The sequence below is a fragment of the Carettochelys insculpta genome, chromosome 11, assembly GCF_033958435.1.
Source record: "Carettochelys insculpta isolate YL-2023 chromosome 11, ASM3395843v1, whole genome shotgun sequence".
Classification (NCBI taxonomy): Eukaryota; Metazoa; Chordata; order Testudines; family Carettochelyidae; genus Carettochelys; species Carettochelys insculpta.
This window is the reverse complement of record NC_134147.1, coordinates 3,683,668-3,704,411: the sequence shown is the minus strand read 5'-3', so window position 1 is coordinate 3,704,411 and position 20,744 is coordinate 3,683,668. Positions and strand designations below refer to the sequence as shown.

Here is a 20,744-nt window from a genome sequence, read left to right as displayed (position 1 = left end):
TGGGTCGGGTGGTTCCATTCCAACCCCATCCACCTGCTGCTAGGCTGAGCCGCGCCCGGCTGCAGGGCGGCGCCTGCCTCGTCCCTGCGAGCCAGAGCCCAGCGCCAGGTAGCCCCAGCGAGCAGCGGCCTCCCGGCCCCGGGGACTTGCCCCATACAAAGATGGCGGCGCACGGACTCCCCATGCCCCGCACAAAAATGGCGCTTCCCGGGGTGGTTCCGTTTCCAGGAGACCGCCACCTGAAGCCTTTCTGTGTCCCTACTCCAATCAGCGGCCGCCAACTCTCCTGTCTCGGCCGCAGGATGACCAATCGGGAAAGGGAGCGTGGACGCCGTAGGATGGGTGAGCCAATGGGAGCGCGAGGCGTGAGGGAATTGCCGGGAGTAGCCAATGGGCGAGTGGAGAGGCGGTGCGAGTTGCCAAGGCAGCGGGTGCGAAGGGGTCGCAGAGCTGCGCGCGCGAGGTGGAAGCCGGGCGCTGAGCGGCAGGATGCGGGTGGCCACCGGACTCTGGGCGGCGCTGGCCCTGATCCTGGTCCCGAGCGGCAGCCGGGCTCTGCGCGAGGGAGACTGCGAGGGTGAGTGGGGGCTGGCGGAATGGGGGCGCCCGGGGGCTCTGAGGGGCTGGGGGAGGCTGGTGGAATGGGGACGCCAAGGGGGCGGGAGGGCTGGCGGAAATGGGGGCGCCCGGGGACTCTGAGGGGCTGGTGGAACGGGGGCGCCAAGGGAGCGGGAGGGCTGGCGGAAATGGGGTGCCAGTGGGGGCGGGAGGGCTGGCGGAAATGGGGGCGCCCGGGGCGCCGGTGGAATCCCTAGGGGCTGAGGGGGGGCTGGTGGAATGGGGACGCCAAGGGGGAGGGAGGGCTGGTGGAAATGGGGTGCCGGTGGGGGGGGCGCTGGTGGAAGGGGGGCGCCCGGGGGCTCTAAGGGGCTGGTAGAAATGGGGTGCCAGTGGGGGCACTGGTGGAATGGGGGCACCTAGGGGCTGAGGGGGGACTGGTGGAATGGGGATGCCAGGGGGGAGGGAGGGTTGGTGGAAATGGGGTGCCAGAAGAATGGGGGTGCCCCGGGGCTCTAAGGGGCGGGAGAGGCTGGCAGAGTGGGGATGCCAGGGGGCATCTGGCAGGAGGAGATGTCCTGGGGGGCATTGAGAGGGTGCATGGGGCTCCCCAAGGGTCTTGGCGCTCAGCAGGGCCAGGCTGTGATGAAGAGGAGCCCGTGGAGGCAAAGGGAAGTGGTCTCTTGGCTCCTGCCCAGCTCAGTTCCCCTGACTGGGGCTTGTTTGGGCGCTCACCTTGTGCCAGGTGGGGCCAGGGAACTGGAGCATGAGGGGCACCTTATGCAGGGATTGGAGGGGTAGCCGTGTTAGTCTGGATCTGTAACAGCAACTAAGGGTCCTGGGGCACCTTGTAGACTAACAGAAAAGTTTTGAGCATGAGCTTTCGTGAGCACAGACTCACTTCAAGGTGCCACAGGACCCTTCGCTGCTGCTTATGCAGGGAGTAAGCCAAAGAAAACTGGCAGCTGTACCCTGGCACAAGCCTGTCCACAGTGCAGGGGCTATATGGTCAGAGACAGCAGGTCTAAGTGGGAAGCTGCTCTCTGTTTCCATTACTAACCAGACCCATCTGTAACTGACCTATAAAGCAAAAATTAATCTTTCTCCTCCAGAGCTGCTTTCTCTTGTCTCTCTCCACTTGTTTTAAAGCACCCAAACAAAACTTTTGTTGGTTTATATCAGGACAAGAGAGTCCTGTTTTTCTAAAAGATCTGTGGGGGCCTGCTATTGATGTCAGCCAGGACTACTTTACACCCAGTGGACAAGAATAATTTTGAGACTAGGATGTAGATTTTTGAAGGTATTTTGATGCCTGTATTTTACTTTTACTGCTAAGACTGATATTTAGTATTCTACCCTATTGTTTTTTTTTAAATTGCTTGTATTTCACAGTTCACCATCATTAAAAATCAGTTTAATACAGATTGCACCTCTGTAGTCCAGCACCCTCCCGACCTGACTGATGGTAAACCAGAGAATTTGTCAGACCGCAGGAAGTCAGTATTGTCTAGAAGCATTACTAACATTTGCACTCCTTTAATGGGCTCTTACAACACATTTAGGAGCAAAATAGAGTCGAGTAACAGCACAGAACACTGGGAGCCAGGACTAATAGCTATAAACCAAATTATGGGACCATGGGAAATTTGGCCACATGCATGATAAGCGGTTGTCCCACTAAACGAAATCATGCCAGGGTACAGATATTGCTGGATGAGAGTGTGCCCGACAAGAAAGGTTCAACCTGTACTCATTTCTTCATTTATTTGTTATGGTTTAGGGTGTCTTCTATGTAACAGCTGATAATCTCCAAACAAGCAAAGTAGGGAGGGTGAGGAAAATGTTCTGATTCAAGGTTTTGAGATATGGAAAAATTTTCCATGGGCAAGGAAGTAAATTTTGAACCTAATGTCATCAGCTCAATAAAGGAAAAAGCGAATCTTGATTATTTACAAGTGTATTTGTAAGTTGCAAACCTGATCTGATAAGTGAAATTTTAATAGAAAGAAAGAAAGATGAAAACAAAAAAAATTGTCTTCTTACATGGCATAAATGTGCTGACTAATGCCATAGAAATGATACAGGACTGGTCACCATTATGCTCTCAGTCAAGTAATATATGTTGTACATTTTATGGTAAAGGATGCCAGTGTTCATTACTAATACAAACTGTGCACTGGGATCTTGAAGCACTGTTGAAATGCATCAGCCAGTTAGGTTTCAACTATGTAACAGCACAGAAGAGTTAGGCAGCAGTTATTAAGAAGTGAACAGATTCTGCAGATGGAACTTTAAAAATGGAATTTCCCTGCACTTCTGGAATTTTGCACTACTACCACTGCCAACAAAAACAAACAAACAAAAAAACCCACCAACGTGGTCTCTTTAATCTGGAATTTAATTTTTTCACCTCATCTGAAAGTTGGCACCTCAAGCAGCCCAGTCCCTTGTTGCTGGAACGCAAGTTCAAGAGTAACAGCTACGAATATCGTTCCCTGGAGCAGCCTGGAGTCTCTTGAAGCTGTCCTATCCAAAGCCCCAGATCACAGCACAAGAACAGCTGGAAGCACTATGTGGGAGGAGGCATGTGAAGTGGCCAAAACCATGCTGTGTCTGTAGAAAAAGTTCAGCTACCTGTTTAGTTCGGAGTATGCTTTCTGCTCGTGTTACATGTCTGGAGTGCAGACTTCTTGGTCACGTGTGGCACAGATAGGTGGCCTTGTATTTTCCAACTTCTTGGGCCTTCCCTTGACTTTGGTATTGCGTGTAAAAGTAGCTGGAGGCCATAGAAATCAATTGATTCCTTCTCCTAGTATTAGTAAAGTGCATGGAAGCCCTAACTTGTGCTGCTTCTTCCTCTGAAGATCAGGTCAGCATTGTGCACCTTGTCTCTCATCACTGAAGTAACAGGATTGCATGGGCGCTGCAGGAGGTTTCACTTGGCCCACAGCATTTTTCATACTAGTGATGTGGAAGTCAGGGCTGAGCTTCCAAAACTGATGATTAGGAAAAAAAACCAAAACAAACTGTGTGTGAACTGAATTGATTTGATCCATAGTCACCGAGAGGAAACAACCATGGAGTCAGCATTGCTAGTCTGTCATTTTTAGAAAAGTGTTGTATAGTTAAAAAGTCCTTGGATAGACACTGAGTTACTGTTTTGGGAAGGAAGGCCAAGTAGGCCTGGGCTTTAAATTGGCACTTCCCACTGACTACTGGCAGCGCTCTCTCTACTGTTTGCTGCTAGTAACTCTGCATTGTATTCGGCAGCTGAATCCCTGCTGCTCTTCCAGCACAGTACATGAATCCCATTGATGAGATCTCGCCTCAGGGATCTCGGTGGATCTGTTTTTTATTCTGTTTTAAGTATTATCAAGACAAGGTAGGTGAGATATGCAAGTATGTGAGTTGTATATGAATCACCTGTCCCCTTGTTCATTCTCTGAAAGCATCACTGTGGTGTAATTGTCATGTGGAGCCCCCAGGGGAAAGGTTTGTGATCGGTATTGCAGTTTTTCCAAACTTCATTCACAAAACACTTCATTCTGTCATCTTGTACAGTTTTCCCCAAGTTCTGCTTCCAGATTAGTGTACATGTTCTGAATCTCTCCATCTTTTTTCCCCTTCAGTGTGTGTTATGTTCCTGGGAAGATTCTACCAGAGTCTAAAGGACAAGGATGTTGAATTCACACCAGCTAATGTTGAAAGAGAACTCTTGAAATCTTGCGAAGAAGCAAAAGGCAAAGAGAACCGACTGGTAAGTAACAATGATTCGCCACCATCTCCTCTGCAAAATAATTTATAAGATAACTGGTGGTGGGGATTAGAAACTGGGAGAGTTGCTTACTGAATGGTTGTGTGTAGAATGTAGGCCTAGATAGAGAAGATTTGAGGAGGAATGCAGTCCTTCTCCATTTTTTTTTTTTAAAAGTACCAGTTTTTCTATTGAGTGACCTCATTTCTGTCTGTAATTTGAAGTGAAGAGAGAGAGAGAGAGAGAGCTTTTTATGCAACTTTTATTTTCTGCAGCACCCCTCGAGCATTAGATGATGCCTCTAGATTGCTGTGCCACATATTTTTAAATATGAATGCTTATGAACTGAAAAATGGGCAAAGGACGTTTACCCCAGAGGGAAAGGCTCATTGAAAGCAGGCCAGAACACTTTCAAAATGAAGTGACCCAAGTAAAAAGGCCTTGCACTGACCTGTGAAGAGAACTATGAGTGATTTTTGTCAGGCATACTTGGGGACATACTTGGGATAAATTGTCCTTGAACTGAGAAAACTCTGCCTTAAGCTCAGTTCAGATGAAACATCACTCAGGGGAAATAGAACAACTAACCTCAACAATGAGAAATCCGTTATTGTCATAGTGATAACAGGACTCGTACAGAAATACTGTGTACCAGCAAATGCCAAGCTGCAACACCAAGCAACCTAGCCTATCAAAAATGTGCATGTGGAAAGCCCACACAAACCATTCCTTGGTGGTGTGTGCTCTGTTGTTGATGAGTGAAAATAAATCCTCCCTTGGAGTTGAGTTTTCAGGCTGGAGCGTGAACCTGGGACTGCCATCCCCGTTTCCCCCTTCCTTTGGCTTGTACTTGGAATTCAAACTAAAGCAGCTGTCTCCAGAGACTGCTAGATGCATTGTCCTCTTCTCTGAATAAAGCAAATAGAGAGAAAATTGTGGGAGATTTGTAAGGCAGAAAACTCAGGGTCTCTGGCCCAGAAGAGGGAGGAAGCAACCAAGACAACCAGCTGAATCCTTCTGAAAGGATTCTTTTCCCTTATCTCTAGATCACTCATTCTTTTCCTTTCTTCCACTGTAGTGCTATTACATTGGGGCCACCAGCGATGCAGCCACTAAAATGGTTAATGAGGTATCAAAACCCCTGAGTCACCACATCCCCGTGGAAAAGGTCTGTGAGAAGTTGAAGAAGAAAGACAGCCAGCTCTGTGAGCTAAAATACGGTGAGTCTAGGCAGACCTTAGCTGTGGGGTTAAAAGACTGGGCTTTCCCACAGCTTGGAGCTTTGTTCTCATAGGTATCATACTTGCCCCCTGGTTGTATGAATTTGCTTGTAGTCTAAAACAGCCTGGAGTGGGCTTCTTTTGAAAGCAAATGAGCTGAAGTCAGTTGCTCCTAAATTCTTCAGCAGGATCACAGAGTAAGTATGCTTGAACCTCTGTACCCCAGGTGTTCCTGATCTGGGAACATCTGTGGTATGGACCCTGGCAAGGGGAGGAGGAAGTGGTTCTGTGGGCTGCCATTCCTCCCCAGCTGTGGCAACAGTAGCACAGCAACATGCTGCTCCAGAGGCTTTTCCCTATCCCTTTCCAATAGCAGCAGGGGGCAATGCCTGGTTGCAGCAGGGGACGGGAAGCCACATATGCTCCCAGGACTAGGGCGCCAGGTAAGTGCCCCACCACCATCTCCCTCACACCCGCCTGCCCCCCAGGGTCTGCAAACTTTCTTTGTTTGGTGCACCCTGTTTCCCAGGGTGGTTGGATTAAAGAGGTCCGAGTGTCTGACGACAGGTCACCTGAGCTGACCTGTGTTACAGATGTTTGGTCAGGTGTTACTGCAGATATCTGTGCTCAGTGTTCCTGGAGGCTCCTAATGGGGATTAGGTGAAGGCTGGCACTAATCCAACTCAGAGTTCCTGCCCAGTTATGGGTTTGTCTAATGTACAGTATTGCTTATACCTGGAATTAGGTCAAACCCAAGACTCATGGAGGATGCTTAGTTGCCCCTCTGGGTGCCTAGATCTGACATTTAGATGCCACTGATGTTCACAAAAGCACTGCACAGCTGCTGCCTAGCCCTGCTTAAGTCCTGCTAACAAGTTGCATGGAGCCTGAGGTCATGTTTGAACTCCGCTAGGATTGTCAAACAAGATGACGGCATCTCCCATGTCTTGTCTGAAAATCCCTCAGAGCACATTTTCCATTTTGATCTTGGCCATCTTAGGCATCTTCCTACTTAGCTTGCTGGATTCTAAGAATCCCTTCCTTGTGTGCCTAACTCTCTTTGCCCTATGTCTGGGGAGTCAGGCATATAACTAGGGGGCGATGAATTCCATTGGGCAGTGCCATGTTGGTGAGTTAGGTGCAATAATGCTAAGCGTTGCAAGTCCCTCTTGGGCCTTTAGCCCTTGGTATTTAGTTTGGAGTTTCTTATTTGGTTTATAGACTAGTACCTAGTAAAGATTTTGTGCGGCCCGCCTAAGTGTCATTACAGAATATTAATTAGACTTAAGGCTATTGGCCCCAAGCTTCTAGTTACCAAATCCTATCTAATGACATTTACTAGAAACTGTTTCATTTTTAAATGATCCCTCCTTGAGTCCCTAGAAGTCCGGTTCTGCTCCAGTGAAACTGCTCACAACAATCCATTGATGAGGCCTTCCTCACCAAGCTTAATTAATGGTCAGTCTCAGATGCCTCTAGAACTGCCTTCTCCTAAGTGATCACCTGTCTCGCTGGCCACTCCTTCATAAATATCTCTCTTGTTTCTAGGTGTCTGTACTGGGACTCAGCAGGGCCAACAGCCACTGTGGGCCCTGGGGCAAAGTGGGAAAGGACTCCAGCTCTGGGCTCTGGAAGGGGCAGAACTAAGGATGAAAGGGGCAGTGCAAAGGCAGTCAACTCTTAGTCGCTCCCCACACACAGCCGCGTGGAGCAGCAAACCACAGCACTTCAAAGGGGCCTGCAGCTGTGACCCTGCCACAACTTCGGCAGTGGCTGGAGCTCTGCGCCTCTTTGAAATACAAGGCCCAGGGGCAACTGTCCCCTTTGCCCCTCGCTGTCCATGGGTCTGCCTGCTCTCCATTTTTCTGTACTTGTTCTCTGAATATTCATATCCATCTCGTCACCTCTATTTTGATGATTCTCAAATCCATCTTATTTGGATACTTGTTAGTTCACTACAAAGACCCATTTGTTGTGTTTCTCCCCTATCATTCTGCCTACAACCTGTCCTTTCCCCTCTAAAGATGGAAAATTCCACTGTCCTTTCTCTGTCATTAGAGTTTGCAGTTCTGAGGACCCTCGAATTCTTTCACAAAACCTTATGCTTCTCTCTAATTGATAGAAATCCTTCCTTTCTGTCCTCACTGCCAAAACGCTAATCCACACCTTGTTTCTGTTTCAATTCTTGTTACCATCATCACCTTTCTGGTGTTAGACACTTCATAACTGGGTCCAGTCTTCTTCAGCAGCTGAGCGTAAGAGTGGCCGTGCTGGTCGGACCAGTGGTGTATCTAGCCGAGTTCTTGGTAGTCACTTGATAACATGTAGGACATCTTCATGCTACCCTCCTATTTGTGGGTCCATTGGTGGCTGATCAGCCTGATTCTGGAGCCCCAGATCTTATCACAGAAGAGGCAGGTGTTGGAGGGGTATGGAGCAATTTTTTATGTTCTTTTCTTTTTCTCCGTCTGTCCTCATCTGCACTTTGGCAGGATCTCTCAGATTATGCCACCTCCTGACAGATTACCATTCTCCACTGGGGGTGGTCTTGGGCAAGGTTCTCCCACGTGTTGACATTGATTCTGCATTTTTTCATGTGTGCCTTCAGCACATCCTTGTATAGTTTCCGCTGACCCCCAGTGTTCCTCTGTCCTTCCTCCAATTCAGAAAACAGGATCTGTTTTGGGAGGCGCTGATCAGACATCCAAACCACATGACTAGTCCAGTGAAGTTGTTGATGAATGATAATGGCTTCAATGCTGGTCATGTTCAGCTCTTCCAGGATGCTATTGTTCATGTGCCTATCCTCCCAAGAGATACTTAGAATTCTGAGGCAGCGTTGATATTGTTCAGGTGCTTCAGATTATGCTTATATGTTGTCCAGGTTTCACATGCATACATTGTGGTTAGAACAACCACTGCATGGTATACAAGGAGCTTTGTCTTGGGATAGACGTCCCAGTTCTTGAAGACCCTTTCTCTCAGGCAGGAGAAAGCAGAGCTTGCATGGCTGGGACGATGTTGGATTTCCACATTAATTTTGACTTTAGTGGAAAGATGACTTCCAAGTTATGGGAAGTACTCCACGTTTTCCAGTAGCTTTTCCATTGCCTTCAATAGAAGATGCTTGAGATTGTCCCATTGTGAAGGTTGGTAGAGCACGTTGGTCTTTTTGATGTTCAGCATGAGGTTGAGATTCTTGTATGCTTCAGTGAAGGCACTTTAAGATCATCTGAAGGGCCAAGGGCGAAAGAGCAACAACCATATTGTCATCTGTGTCCTGGAGCTCCATAGTCGAGACCGTGGAGGTCTTGCTTTTAGCCTTCTGTCTCCTGAGATTGTCTATATAATGAATGGGGAAACTTTTCAATCTTCCCACCATCTGGAAGCTTGCACTCAGTGAGGTGAAGGGTCATGGTAATGAATATGCAGGGTAATGACGAAGCCTTGCATGACTCCCTTTTTGACCTCAAAAGGGTCATTTTGGGATCTGTTGTTGCTCAGTGCTGTTGCAGTTGTTGTTGTGAAGCAACCTTAATATGATGATGATTTTTTTGGGGCAGCAGATCTTTGAGAGCATGTCCACAGGGTGCTATGGTTGACTGAGTTGAATGCTGTGTTCAGGTCAATGAAACTCATATATAAGGCTTCGTTGTGTTCACAACATTTTTCTTGCAGTTGCTGGGTAGTGTAGCTCATGCCTGCTGTTCCTCAGAATGGTCGGAAGCCACACTGGAATTCTGGGAGAACTTCTTCTGAGAGTGGCAGGCATTGGTCTGAAGGATTTGAGCTAAGATTTTGGAGAGAGATGCCACGATAGTTTCCACAGTCCAACTTGTTGCCCATCTTGAAAAGACTCAGTGTCTTTCTGAAATATTGTGGTGTCTGCACCCTATCCCAGATCTTGAGAATCAGGAGCTGGAGCTGTTTTTGCAGCTCTGGCCCACCCTGTTAGAAGACTTCAGTAGGGATTCCATCTTGTCTGGTTCCCTTGTTGCTTTGATGGCAGCTTAGATTTCACTCAGGGTAGAAAGTGGTTGCAAGATCATCTCTCTGTGGTTGAGGGATTTGGTCAAGGGGTTTTAGAACCACGGTGGAGGGGCGCTTCAGGAGTTTGTTATAGTGCTCCCTCCATGGAGAAGCAATGGCTTCATTGTCTTTCAAGAGTTGGGTACCATCCTTTGATCTCAGGGGATTGATTCTATGGTTTCTCAGTCCATAAACAGCTTTGGTAGCATTGAAGAAACTTTTTGTATTGTTGATGTCTGTGAGATGCCGGAGTTCTTGTGCCTTCACGATCCACCACTGTTTTTTCAGAGTCTTTGTTTTACATTGGACTTCTGCCTTGGCCTTGGCATGCGCTTCTCTCTTTGTTGTGCAGCTGATGTTGCTTTGCAGGCCCTACAGGCTTTCCTTTTTGCCTCAATCAGGTGTTCAATTTCCACATCGTTCTCATCAAACCAGTCCTGGTGCTTCCTGGTCTGATAGCCAATGGTTTCTCCATGAGCACCAATGGCTGCATTGTTTTAATTGACACCAGTGTTTTTTATATCAACAGCATGCTGTTGGCGGCTTCCTTTGGAGCGCTATCTGGAAGTCACTTAGTCTGTTGGGGTCTTTCAAGCCTTGTACATTGACTGTATGGATTCTGATGCACTTAAAATTCTTTCCTTTGCTGGGGCTTTGATAGCTTCAGGTGGAGGCTGCTAGTCTTTTGTTCGTTCCATGTGTCCTTGTACATAAAATTGTCTTCCCTTGTTTCTCCTTCTTGCCCTGCTTCATCACAAAATAATACCCTTTCCACTTTTGTTTAAACCTCACTTCCCTTTTCCCCTCTCTTTTTTTCTGTTCCATTTTGTTTTAATGTAGATAGGGGCAGTGACTGCCTCTAATCCCTGCAAAAATAGGGCCTCCCCTTCCAGAAGACACAGTAGTAGTAGGCATCTTTCAGTCTGCATAGACTATGGATCGCGCCCTTTATAGTTTCAATTGAGGGCTTCATTTACAGTGTCTATTGTGACTATGAAGACCCACACGAGAGTGACAGTCCTTGCTGCATCTCTTGCAGATGTAGCGGGTGTCTGGCAAGTCCTTAGTGTGCTTTCCGTGCGCTCGCTTCTCCTCTGCTAGCTGTCTGATCTTCAACTCGCCCTTCTGAAGGCCCTTGTGTAACCCCTGCCTCCATCTGCTGCGGTCGTCTGCTAGTTCTTCCCAGTTGTCCAGCTCGATGTCTACCTCTCTGAGGTCTCTCTTGCAGACATCTTTCTAGCGCAGCTGGGGGCGTCCGGGAGGTCTTTTGCCAGAGGCTAGCTCACCATACAGGATGTCTTTTTGGAATCCTTCCATCATTCATCCTGTGGACATGGCCAAGCCAGCGGAGCCGACACTGCCTGAGGAGGGCGTGCATGGTTGGGATTCCAGCTTGCTCGGGGACGGCGGTGTTGGTCACTCTGTCCTTCCATGATATTCCAAGGATGCGCCTGAGGCAGCGCAAGTGGAAGACGTTCAGCCTCTTTTCCTGGCGGGCATACAGGGTCCAAGTCTCGCTGCCATAAAAGAGGGTGCTGAGGATGCAGGCTCTGTAGACTTGCATTTTGGTATGAGTGTACAGCTTGTTGTTATTCCACTCTCTTGCTGAGTCTGGACAGAGTTGTGGCCGCTTTTCCGATCTTCCTATTTAGCTCAGTGTCCAACGACAGGGTGTCAGTGATGGTGGATCCAAGGTAAACGAACTCGTGGACGACCTCTAACGTATAGTTGTCAATGCTGATTGATGGGGATTCAGCAACATCCTGACCGAGTATGTTTGTCGTCTTTAGGCTGATGGTAAGCCCAAAGTCCTTGCACGCTTTGGAGAACTGATACAGCAGTTTTTGAAGCTGGTCTTCTGTGTGAGACACTACAGCAGCATCGTCTGCGAACAGCATGTCTCTGATGAGGACTTCTCACACCTTAGACTTAGCTGTCAGCCTTGCAACGTTAAACAGTTTCCCATCAGATCTTCCCTTGTTTCTCCTTCTTGCCCTGCTTCGTCACAAAATAATACCCTTTCCACTTTTGTTTAAACCTCACTTCCCTTTTCCCCTCTCTTTTTCTGTTCCATTTTGTTTTAATGTAGATAGGAGCAGTGACTGCCTTTAATTCCTGCAAAAATAGGGCCTCCCCTTCCAGAAGACACACAGTTCAACAAAGGGAGCAGGCCCATAAAGATGTTAATTTTGACAAGTCTGCAATTTAATCATCATTTTGAATAGCTGATGTTCTCTTCTTCCTTAGACAAGCAGATTGACCTCAGCACTGTGGACCTGAAGAAACTGAGAGTGAAAGAACTGAAGAAGATTCTTGATGACTGGGGTGAAACGTGCAAGGGGTGTGCTGAAAAATCAGACTATATTCGCAAAATCAATGAACTGATGCCTAAATATGCACCAAAGGCGGCCAGTTCACGGACGGATCTCTGACCAGTGTTGTGGCCTCCTTTATACTAGCACCTCATACAAATTACATTATGGTTTATTTTGTTTCTTAAGCCTTTCTTCTTTTTTGTAACTTATTTAAGTGGGTTCTTAAGGCTGTCTCGGTTGGAGATGTGAAATGCTCATCCCCTCCCTTTATGTCACGACTCTAGTTTGTATTTCTCCTGTCTGATTTACCTTAGGGCACAAGGCTGTATGGGATTTTTTTATTAAAGTTGAAAAAGGAACTTGCTCTCTGTTGTGCCCTGCGGGGAAGGGCTGAGGGCAGGGCAGGACAGGCAGGTACTGGAGCCGGTGCAGAAGGCCTCCGCGGCGCAGCTGCCCGGTTCTCTCCCCTGGGGCCCGCATGCTCCCAGCTGGGCCGAGACTCCTGCCCCGGAGCGAGGCCCAGGCAGAGCGGGAGCCAGGACCGCCCACGTGCGCCCCCAGGCTTCTGGCCCCAGTGAGGCAGGGGAGCCGCGGACACGTGGTGAACGTCTCCACCCCTTGAGCCACCGCCCTGCGCTTGGCGGAACGAGCCTGGGCCGGAAGGGGGCGCTGCGCAGCGCGGGCACCACCCTCCTAGGTGCTGCTGCCAGGGCGCGAGGGCATAATTGCCGCCTTCTCCATTGGTCCGTTTATGTCAGCTGATGCCGGCCGCGCGGCCTGCGGGGAAGCGTGCGCTGTCATGTGACGAGGGGCACTCGGCGCCGAGTCGCCATTACCCCTGACGCAACTTTGCGGCGGGGGCGCTGAGTGATGACGTCCAGCCCGCGCGGCGCGGCGGCCGCACTCCGGAGCCGCCTTCGTTCCCTTTTGTCCAAGATGGCGGTGGCCGCCGGAGGCGCCTCCTGAGCCGCGGGCCCCGGAGCCATGAAGCGGGGCAGCGAGCGGGACGCCAGCCCTGGCGGGGCGGGGGGTGGCCGAGCCGCCGCCGCCGCCGCCAAGCGGCCCCGGGAGCGCGAGCGGGACAGCAGCAGCCGGCGAGGCCCGCACCGCAGCTCGGGCGCCTCCCGCAGCAGCCGGGACAAGCCCCCGCCCGGCGGCGCCTCCGGCTCCCGCAGCCACCGCGGGGACGAGCGGGCCGGGGGCAGCGACGCCAACCACCGCGCGGCGGGGGGCGCCTCGGCCTCCAGCGCCCGCAGCAGCCAGGCCGCGCCCGCCTCCGCCTCGTCGCGGGCGCTGGGGGCCGCCAAGGCCAAGGCCCTGCCGGGGGCCGTGGTGGCTCCATCGCTGCTGCTGGCCGGGCCCCCGGCGGGGGCCGCCCCCTCGCTGCTGCTGGCCCCGCTGGGGGGCTCGCCGGGGCTGGTGGTGGAGCCGCCCGGCTCCTGCGAGTACAAGACGCTGCTGGTGAGCGGGCTGAGCGCGGCGCTGCCCGACCAGCTACTGGAGGACGGGCTTTTCCGCCAGTTCCAGCGCTTCGCGAGTGGGGGCGCCGGGGACATCAGCGTCAAGCTCTCCCACACGCCCGAGCTGGGCCGGGTCGCCTACGTCAACTTCCGGCACCCTGGGGACGCCCGCGATGCCCGCAGACACGCCCGGGCCCGGCAGCTCCTTCTGTACGATCGGCCCCTCAAAGTGGAGCCTGTGTACTTACGTGGGGGTCGCCGGAGCCGCACCCCCCCACCTGTGCCCTCCCCAGAGCCTCTGGGGTACCTGCCACCCATCCACAGCACCTACCAGTATAAGCAGAGGTCGCTGTCACCTGTTGCCAGCCCTTTGTTGAGGGAGCCTCGGCCCCGGCACGCGCATGCTGCAGCTGCAGCTTTCGCCTTGGAGGCTGCTGCCCTCGGGCTCTCCCGGGAGCGGGAGAGGGCGCTGGATTACTATGGGTTGTATGATGAACGTGGCCGACCCTATGGCTACCCCATCGTGGCTGAGGAAGATCTGATGCCGGAGGATGACCAGAGAGCCACTCGAAACCTGTTCATTGGGAACTTGGATCATAATGTCTCAGAGGTGGAGCTGAGACGGGCTTTTGAGAAATATGGCATCATTGAGGAGGTGGTGATCAAGCGTCCTGCTCGAGGCCAAGGCGGGGCCTATGCGTTCCTCAAGTTCCAGAACTTGGACATGGCCCATCGGGCTAAGGTCGCCATGTCTGGTCGGGTCGTTGGCAGGAACCCCATCAAAATTGGCTATGGTAAAGCCAACCCTACTACACGACTGTGGGTGGGGGGCCTTGGACCAAGCACATCCCTGGCTGCCCTTGCGAGAGAGTTTGACCGCTTTGGTAGCATCAGGACTATCGACTACGTGAAAGGGGATAGCTTTGCCTATATCCAGTATGAGAGCCTAGATGCTGCTCAGGCTGCCTGTGCACAGATGAGGGGCTTTCCCTTGGGAGGACCGGAGAGGAGACTTAGAGTAGATTTTGCCAAAGCTGAAGAGACAAGATACCCCCAGCAGTACCAGCCTGCCCCGCTCCCAGTGCACTATGAGCTGTTACCTGATGGCTATAGCAGGCACAGAAGCCTAGAGCAAGACTTAAGGGTGAGAGATAGGACTCCTCCGCATCTCCTGTACTCAGACAGAGACAGGAGCTTTGGAGAGGCCGAGTGGGCTAGCCCTGCCAAAAATGCTGAACGCAGAAATAACTTGGAGAGCTACAGCCGATCCGTGCGTAGCCGCAGTGGAGAGCGTTGGGGTAGTGACAGTGACCGCAGTGTGCCCAAGCCTTGGGAAGAAAGGCGGAAACGCCGGAGCCTTTCCAGCGACCGTGGAAGGACAGCTCATTCACCTTACGAGGATAGAGGCAGGACAAAGGCCAGTGGGCCAGCTTTAGATCGCAGCCCCGACAGGGTTCGCAAAGAGAACAACACTACAGAGTCTGGCACAGAGAGAGACCAGGATAACTCCCTTCAGAACAACCAGCATGCGTCTGAGGAGAAGGCGCATCGTGAAACTTCTGATCTTCCTCAACCTAAAAAAAGGGACAGCGAACGCAATCATCGAACTGGTGACTCAGAAGCAAAAACTCATGAGGAGCCAAAATCGGAGACCAAAAAAGTAAAGACCTTGTCAGAATATGCTCAGACACTGCAGCTTGCTTGGAACGGGCTTCTTGTGCTAAAAAATAGCTGCTTCCCCACATCTATGCACATCCTGGAGGGAGACCTAGGAGTAATCAATGGACTCCTGAAAGACCCTTCATCTGGTGGGAAGCTGACACAGCTCAAGATTGCTCAGAGACTTCGGCTTGACCAGCCGAAGCTGGATGAAGTAACTCGCCGTATTAAACAAGGCAGTCCTAATGGTTATGCTGTGCTACTGGCTACCCAAGCAACGCAAGGAGGGGTGGGGGCTGAAGGGAGCTTTCCTGTTGAGCCTGGCTTGCAGCGAAGGCTTCTCAGGAATCTGGTCTCCTACTTGAAACAGAAGCAGGCTGCTGGGGTGATCAGCCTGCCGGTGGGAGGGGCGAAGAGCAGAGACGGCACAGGCATGCTTTACGCTTTCCCTCCTTGTGAATTCTCCCAGCAGTACCTCCAGTCAGCACTAAGGACATTGGGAAAGTTAGAAGAAGAACATATGGTGATAGTTATAGTCAAAGACACTGCCTAGCCCACATTGTCGCTTCAGATTCCATGTTTCCTTTGTGTTTGTCACAGCCCAGTTGTTTTTAAGGCCAATCATTTTGGTGAAGGCCCCGTAAAAACAAAATTGTGAGATTTTTTAGTTTCTAATTAATTTTAATACCATTTGACTAGATCCCATGTTGTTAATTTTTAATGTGTGACACTGTCACTGTGTTCTGTATTTTTATTTTTTAACTGTGTGGCAAGTTGTCAGTAAAGCCTTTGTTCACTGATGGATTTTTAAACTTGTGCAGTGTCTTGGTTTTTATGGCCTAGTGTGGGGCTGGTTGCCTCACCTGCCAAGAGCTAAAAGATGATGCCTCCTCTTCCTCCCCTTCCTCAGCCCTATACTTCCCTTCCCTCTTTTCAGGTGCTCTGGAAGATGTATGAAGAACTGATATGTCCAAGCATTTTTGGGTCCTGTTTATATTATTCGAGTCTTGACACTTTTAATTCTCCAGGAAGTGCTAGAGGCTTCCCATGTAGAGAAGTTCCAAGGAAATGAATTCTGATGATGTATAGCTTTCAATCTTTTATTTAGAGAGCCAAAAGCTGACTGAAAAATGTTCATTGCCTTCCCCAGTCATTGAGCACACCAACAAACGGGTAGACATGGCTTGACATTTCTGATAATTGCTGTTGTGGGGGGAGCAAACAAGACTAAAAAAAAAATCCTGCACTTTTCCTCTTCGGAAGTAGAACCATTTTGGTTCCCTGTTACAAGCTTTGCAGCCTGTGTTTTGCTTTGCAGAGGTGCCCTTTCGGATAGGCCGTCCCTTGACTAGCTGTGGTCCTTTGGTAATGACCAAGGTTTTGCTAAAGTTATTGTTCAAGGAAAAAAAAATGCCTTGGATGGGTTAAAACCCAACTATGTATTACATTTTGCTAACATCCTTGGACATTCTATCACCTTGTGTGAATGGCTTTCTCTCTAATCAACAAAGCATGGAAAAAATAGCATTGTGAAAAAGGGGTGGTGCCTTCAGCTCATTGGCAGAGTCTGTGAGGTGCTCGTCTGAGACCATGTCTGTCTCTACTTGCTCAGTCGCTGGGGTTTGGCAGGCCAACCATGCTTCAACAGTTCAGTCAGTTGTTACTGGTAGCTGTGGTTTGAGTAGTTGCAGTTGGCCTGGTTTTTTGGGGTGGGGGGGGGGAAATGACACACCAAACCCGAACTTAGCAGTTTGTCAGCCCCACCTCCCTGGTTGTAAACCAATACAGGAGGACCCAGCATCTGTGCCTGTGGCAGACACCATGTGGCTCACCATTGCCAAAGGCCCTTCTAAATTGGTGCTGTCAGATAATAATGGTGGTATGCCTTGTAGCAGCGGGTATGCAAGGGAGGAGGTGCAACATAGGGCCAGCAGGCCTGGTGCATGCATATAAACAAGTTGCTGCTTATCCTTAATACTGCACTTAGCGTAAACAGCTTCTGTTTGGTGGGGGGGGGGGGGGGGCGGGGCAAAGTACAACAACATTGTTACAGGGCTAAAAGGTACAGCGGTGCTGGCTTGACTAGGCCTTTCAGGGTGTAATGGCCACAGCTACTCATGCTAGTGTAGTTGACAGTGTCCTATGTCAGTTAGCAACATGTGGTGAGCTTGTTTTGGGAAAGCCACTATTACGTCTGCTGCCTGGGCAGTGTTATTGTAATTGCAGCGTTTGGCATAATGAGCCTGTGCAGGGAAGCCGTTCACTGGTGCTGCAGAAGCCCACACAGTACCGCACCGAGGCTTTTACTGCTCAGTGCTTGCTGTGATTTCTAGGTCAGCTGCTGCGTTTAGTGCCAGGCCACAACTGCTTGGTCCATGAGGTGTGAGGCTCCACGAGCAGCTGAGGCAAATGATTCCATGAGGACAAAGCCAGAAAAATGTAATTTCGGGTCTATAAATCAATCCTCATTAGTCCCTCAGCGCATTAGCACCCTTGTGCTTCAGCCATGTGATGGTGCTCCCTGAATAGGTTTCTGTTCAGTGTTGCTGTGGGTTTGGCTTGTCCTTTCCAGGCTGTGGTGATGCCCCTGATGTTAGGAGTGCAGCTAGCACTGGAAGTGACTATGAAAACAGGTGCTTGGGCTGTGTGGCATCACCTGCCTGGTGGTAGAGAAAACTTCTACTGTTCTGTCCCCCGTCCCCCCCCCCTCCAAGGCCTGGGAGCTGCTCTGATAGGTAAATCATAGCACGTAGTGTGCAATGCACAGTCTGTGACTTTTTTTTTTCCAGCTATGCAGGCAGCTTCCTTCAGGCCAGAGCTTTGGTGGCATTGCAGTGCGAGGCTGGCAGCACCCAGTAAGCCTGCACTAGGCTGGTGTGACAGCCAGTACTGCCCTCTGACCTTACCCCTTTGACTGTAGGAGATCAGCCCCTGCTGTCTTTTATTACACATTGGCCCACTTCTGGCTGACCACTCTGAGTAGCTGAGATTTTGCAGGGAAGGGCGCAAATGATAAATGTGAGCCCCTCACTGCTGAGGAACAGCACCAGAGCAATTCCCACCAGCTCTAAAACCAGGCCTGGGACCTGAAAGGGGAACACAGAGCAGTGAACATTGGTTTTCCTGTTTTAATAAACATTCTGCAGAACAGAATACCAAGCAGGGTGGGAAAGTGGTTCTGCTTTAGCTACATGTGGGAGTTCCATGGGTTTCGACAGTTCAGTGGCCGCCGTGGGGGACTGGTACCCTGGAAAGAGCCATTTGGACTGGGTGCTGGGCTGTTGTGCTCTACTGAAGAGTCAGCGTAGTGCAACAGACCACAGGTAGAGTGCAACCCATTTGGGCTTAGGCTTGACTCCTCCCATTACAGTGGTGATCCCTAGTTGCACTTTTAAAGCTCTCCTGCACTGCCCTTCGGCTAATAGGCTGGCATGCCCTGCGGGAGACTTCAGACCTCAGTAGCTGTTCCTCAGAGAGTGGCTCAGCTTTTCCCATTACCGCTCTCTCTCTGATACTCCTGTTGTCTACAATGCAATAAACCCTTTAGGAACTCTCCCCCAGGGCATGCCAGCCTGTTACTGGAGGGGCATTGCAGGAGAGCTTTAGAAGTGCAGCTACAGCTCACTTGGTGGAGTCAGGCCTAGGAATAAGCAGGTTGTGCTCTATCTGAGGTCTGTCATGCCATGCTGACTCTCCAGTAGAGCATTATATATTAAGCACAGTGCAAGGGGGTTCTCCATGCATGTGTAGGGCTTTTGTAAGCGCTCTTAGCAGTCCAACTGATTAATTGTTTTCCTGTAGGCAAAGTAATAGTGTAGGAGGGTGGAGAGAGTAAAAGCCATCTCACATGGAGATTAAAAACACTAGTAGAGGTCATGCTGGCCTGACCCTCTGAAGCAGAGGAATTCACTAGGCTTCCCCCTGCTCTCTCTACCACATCACTCTTCTTGTGCAAACATGCCAGTCTGACCTCTTGGAATAAGTAAAAAAGGCACCCAGCTTGAGCATCACTGTCCCAGCAGAGTAAGCGATGAAAGTGACCAGAAGACAGAAGCTGCTTCAAAGCACTGGGCTGTGGCAGGGAGGCCTGGCTTTCTGAGGGGCTGGCTGTTGGTGCGAAGATGAACAACTTGGTTCTGCTCTGTCATGAAAACCAAAAGGCAATAAGGTGAGCCCATCTAGTTATGTATTGACTTGTCTATCATCCAGCTATTCATCAGTGTGATCTTACTCCCAGAGAGACCGAACTCAAATCAGTAGTTTTCCACAGCAGCGCCTGTGGGGCAGGGGGTTGCGTAGTTCTCCAAACTGTAATAAACCTTCAGGTGTATCTTAAATCACAGCCTGGCACTGCAGGGAAGCAGAGTGTTCTCTTCAGAGGCAGACAGAGCAAGGCCGCTGTCAAGCAGTGAATAGTTGTTTTGATCTAACCTCGCAGAAGGACTCAAAGTTGTCCAGGAAGTTCAAGGCATCACTCTGGTAGGTAAATTCTGTCAGAACTGGAGAGGTTTTAGGATTTACCTTCCCCCCTTCTCCCACAGATCTCCCAGCATCCACCACATACTGCTGGGGAGAGTAAAACATGGCCACAGCTCACAGCCATACATAGAGACAGGACTTGTATTTTATTTTTTAATAAATACACTTTACATTAAAGAAAGGCCTTCAATTTGTAATTTCCACAGAGGAGGTGAATGGGAGAAAAAAATATTAAAAAAAAAAACAACCAACCACAGGGAAGGGGCAGGAAGGGCTCAAATGCAACCCCAGGAGCCCCTTGTCCGCAGGAACACCTGGGTCAGGGAATAGCACTGTCCCAAGATTTCAGCCTCCAACTCTGGCTGTTAGCACAGCAGGGACCTCTGCTTAAACAGGCTGGAGGCTCAGGTTACCCCTTGGGCTTTCCCCTACAGTCAAGGGATGCGCACATTAGTTGCAGAGGGCAACACCTGTTTTAAAAAAAAAAAAAAAACTCTCCCTTCTCCGCAGATTTAGAACCCATGATTTTCTAATTTCATTTAATACTCTCAGTAAAAATGCTCTTTGTGTTCATTTTAAACAATTTTCCTCCCCAAAACCTAACCCATGGCAACAAAGTACTAGATCAATACAAAGTTCAGACCCCTTTTTTTTCTTTTACTATAACACTTGCTTTTTTTTTTTTTTTTTTTTTGCCTTTTTTGTTTTATACAAAACTATTTTTGTTCTTTAGGAAAGAACTTTATACAAAGAAAATATATTCTGAAATATCTTCAGAAGTTTCCTTGGAGAGGAGAGTCTCATCTCAGCCTAAAATTGAAAATTAAAACAAAGGCAGAGAGAAAAAGAGGCCTAACCCCTGGTCTGTTTATTCAAGCGCCACAATCTGACCCAAACCAATGCAACTGATGGGCTGGATTTCCTCAGAGGTACTCAAAGGGTACTCAAACTGCTTCCGAGTTGGTCTTGTCTCTTCTGAGAAGGGAGCTTCTCCTGCCGCCAAAGCCCTGCATGGTGGTCACTCCTCACTCATTCAGAGACAAGATTATGTCGTCTTCCAAGTCGGAGTTATCTGAGCTGTCAGCTGGAAAGGGGACATGGGAGTTATTTGTTTTACGTATATGAACAAATGCAGCTGTCAGTCCAAGTAAGTAATGGAACCTTTTCTGTAGTCACTTACAAGACACCACCACCATCTGCTCCAGCAAACTGACTCCAGACCAATGAACTCCTTAGCATTAGCAGCTACAGAGACAGCCTGTAATTGTCT

The 20,744-nt window shown here is 49.9% G+C and overlaps 3 protein-coding genes across 3 annotated transcripts in view; 2 read left to right on the top strand and 1 right to left on the bottom strand.

Moving 5' to 3' along the window:
* The first annotated feature begins 429 nt into the window (after nt 1-429).
* On the top strand, nt 430-12,061 carry MANF (mesencephalic astrocyte derived neurotrophic factor). Its single transcript, XM_075005407.1, has 4 exons — nt 430-577; nt 4,188-4,315; nt 5,391-5,532; nt 11,809-12,061. The coding sequence occupies exons 1-4, from the start codon at nt 490-492 to the stop codon at nt 11,991-11,993; spliced, it is 543 nt and encodes a 180-aa protein (XP_074861508.1). The 5' UTR covers nt 430-489; the 3' UTR covers nt 11,994-12,061.
* A 676-nt stretch (nt 12,062-12,737) lies between these two features.
* On the top strand, nt 12,738-15,805 carry RBM15B (RNA binding motif protein 15B). The gene has a single exon (XM_075005104.1). It carries the CDS (start codon nt 12,861-12,863, stop codon nt 15,546-15,548), a length of 2,688 nt encoding a protein of 895 aa, XP_074861205.1. The 5' UTR covers nt 12,738-12,860; the 3' UTR covers nt 15,549-15,805.
* A 3,809-nt stretch (nt 15,806-19,614) lies between these two features.
* Nucleotides 19,615-20,744, bottom strand: part of DCAF1 (DDB1 and CUL4 associated factor 1) — an 85,480-nt gene continuing 84,350 nt past the window's right edge. Inside the window, exon 24 of the mRNA XM_075005347.1 lies at nt 19,615-20,558. Within this exon, the coding sequence (XP_074861448.1) occupies nt 20,500-20,558 (59 nt within the window). The 3' untranslated portion in view covers nt 19,615-20,499. The remainder of the gene's footprint in view (nt 20,559-20,744) is intronic.

Coding starts and splice junctions, on each gene's coding strand:
- MANF (XM_075005407.1), top strand. CDS start 490: ATGCGGGTGGCCACCGGACTCTGGGCGGCGCTGGCCCTGATCCTGGTC. Junction 4,316..5,390: donor AAGGCAAAGAGAACCGACTG/GTAAGTAACAAT, acceptor CTTCCACTGTAG/TGCTATTACATTGGGGCCAC. Junction 5,533..11,808: donor GCTCTGTGAGCTAAAATACG/GTGAGTCTAGGC, acceptor CTTCTTCCTTAG/ACAAGCAGATTGACCTCAGC.
- RBM15B (XM_075005104.1), top strand. CDS start 12,861: ATGAAGCGGGGCAGCGAGCGGGACGCCAGCCCTGGCGGGGCGGGGGGT.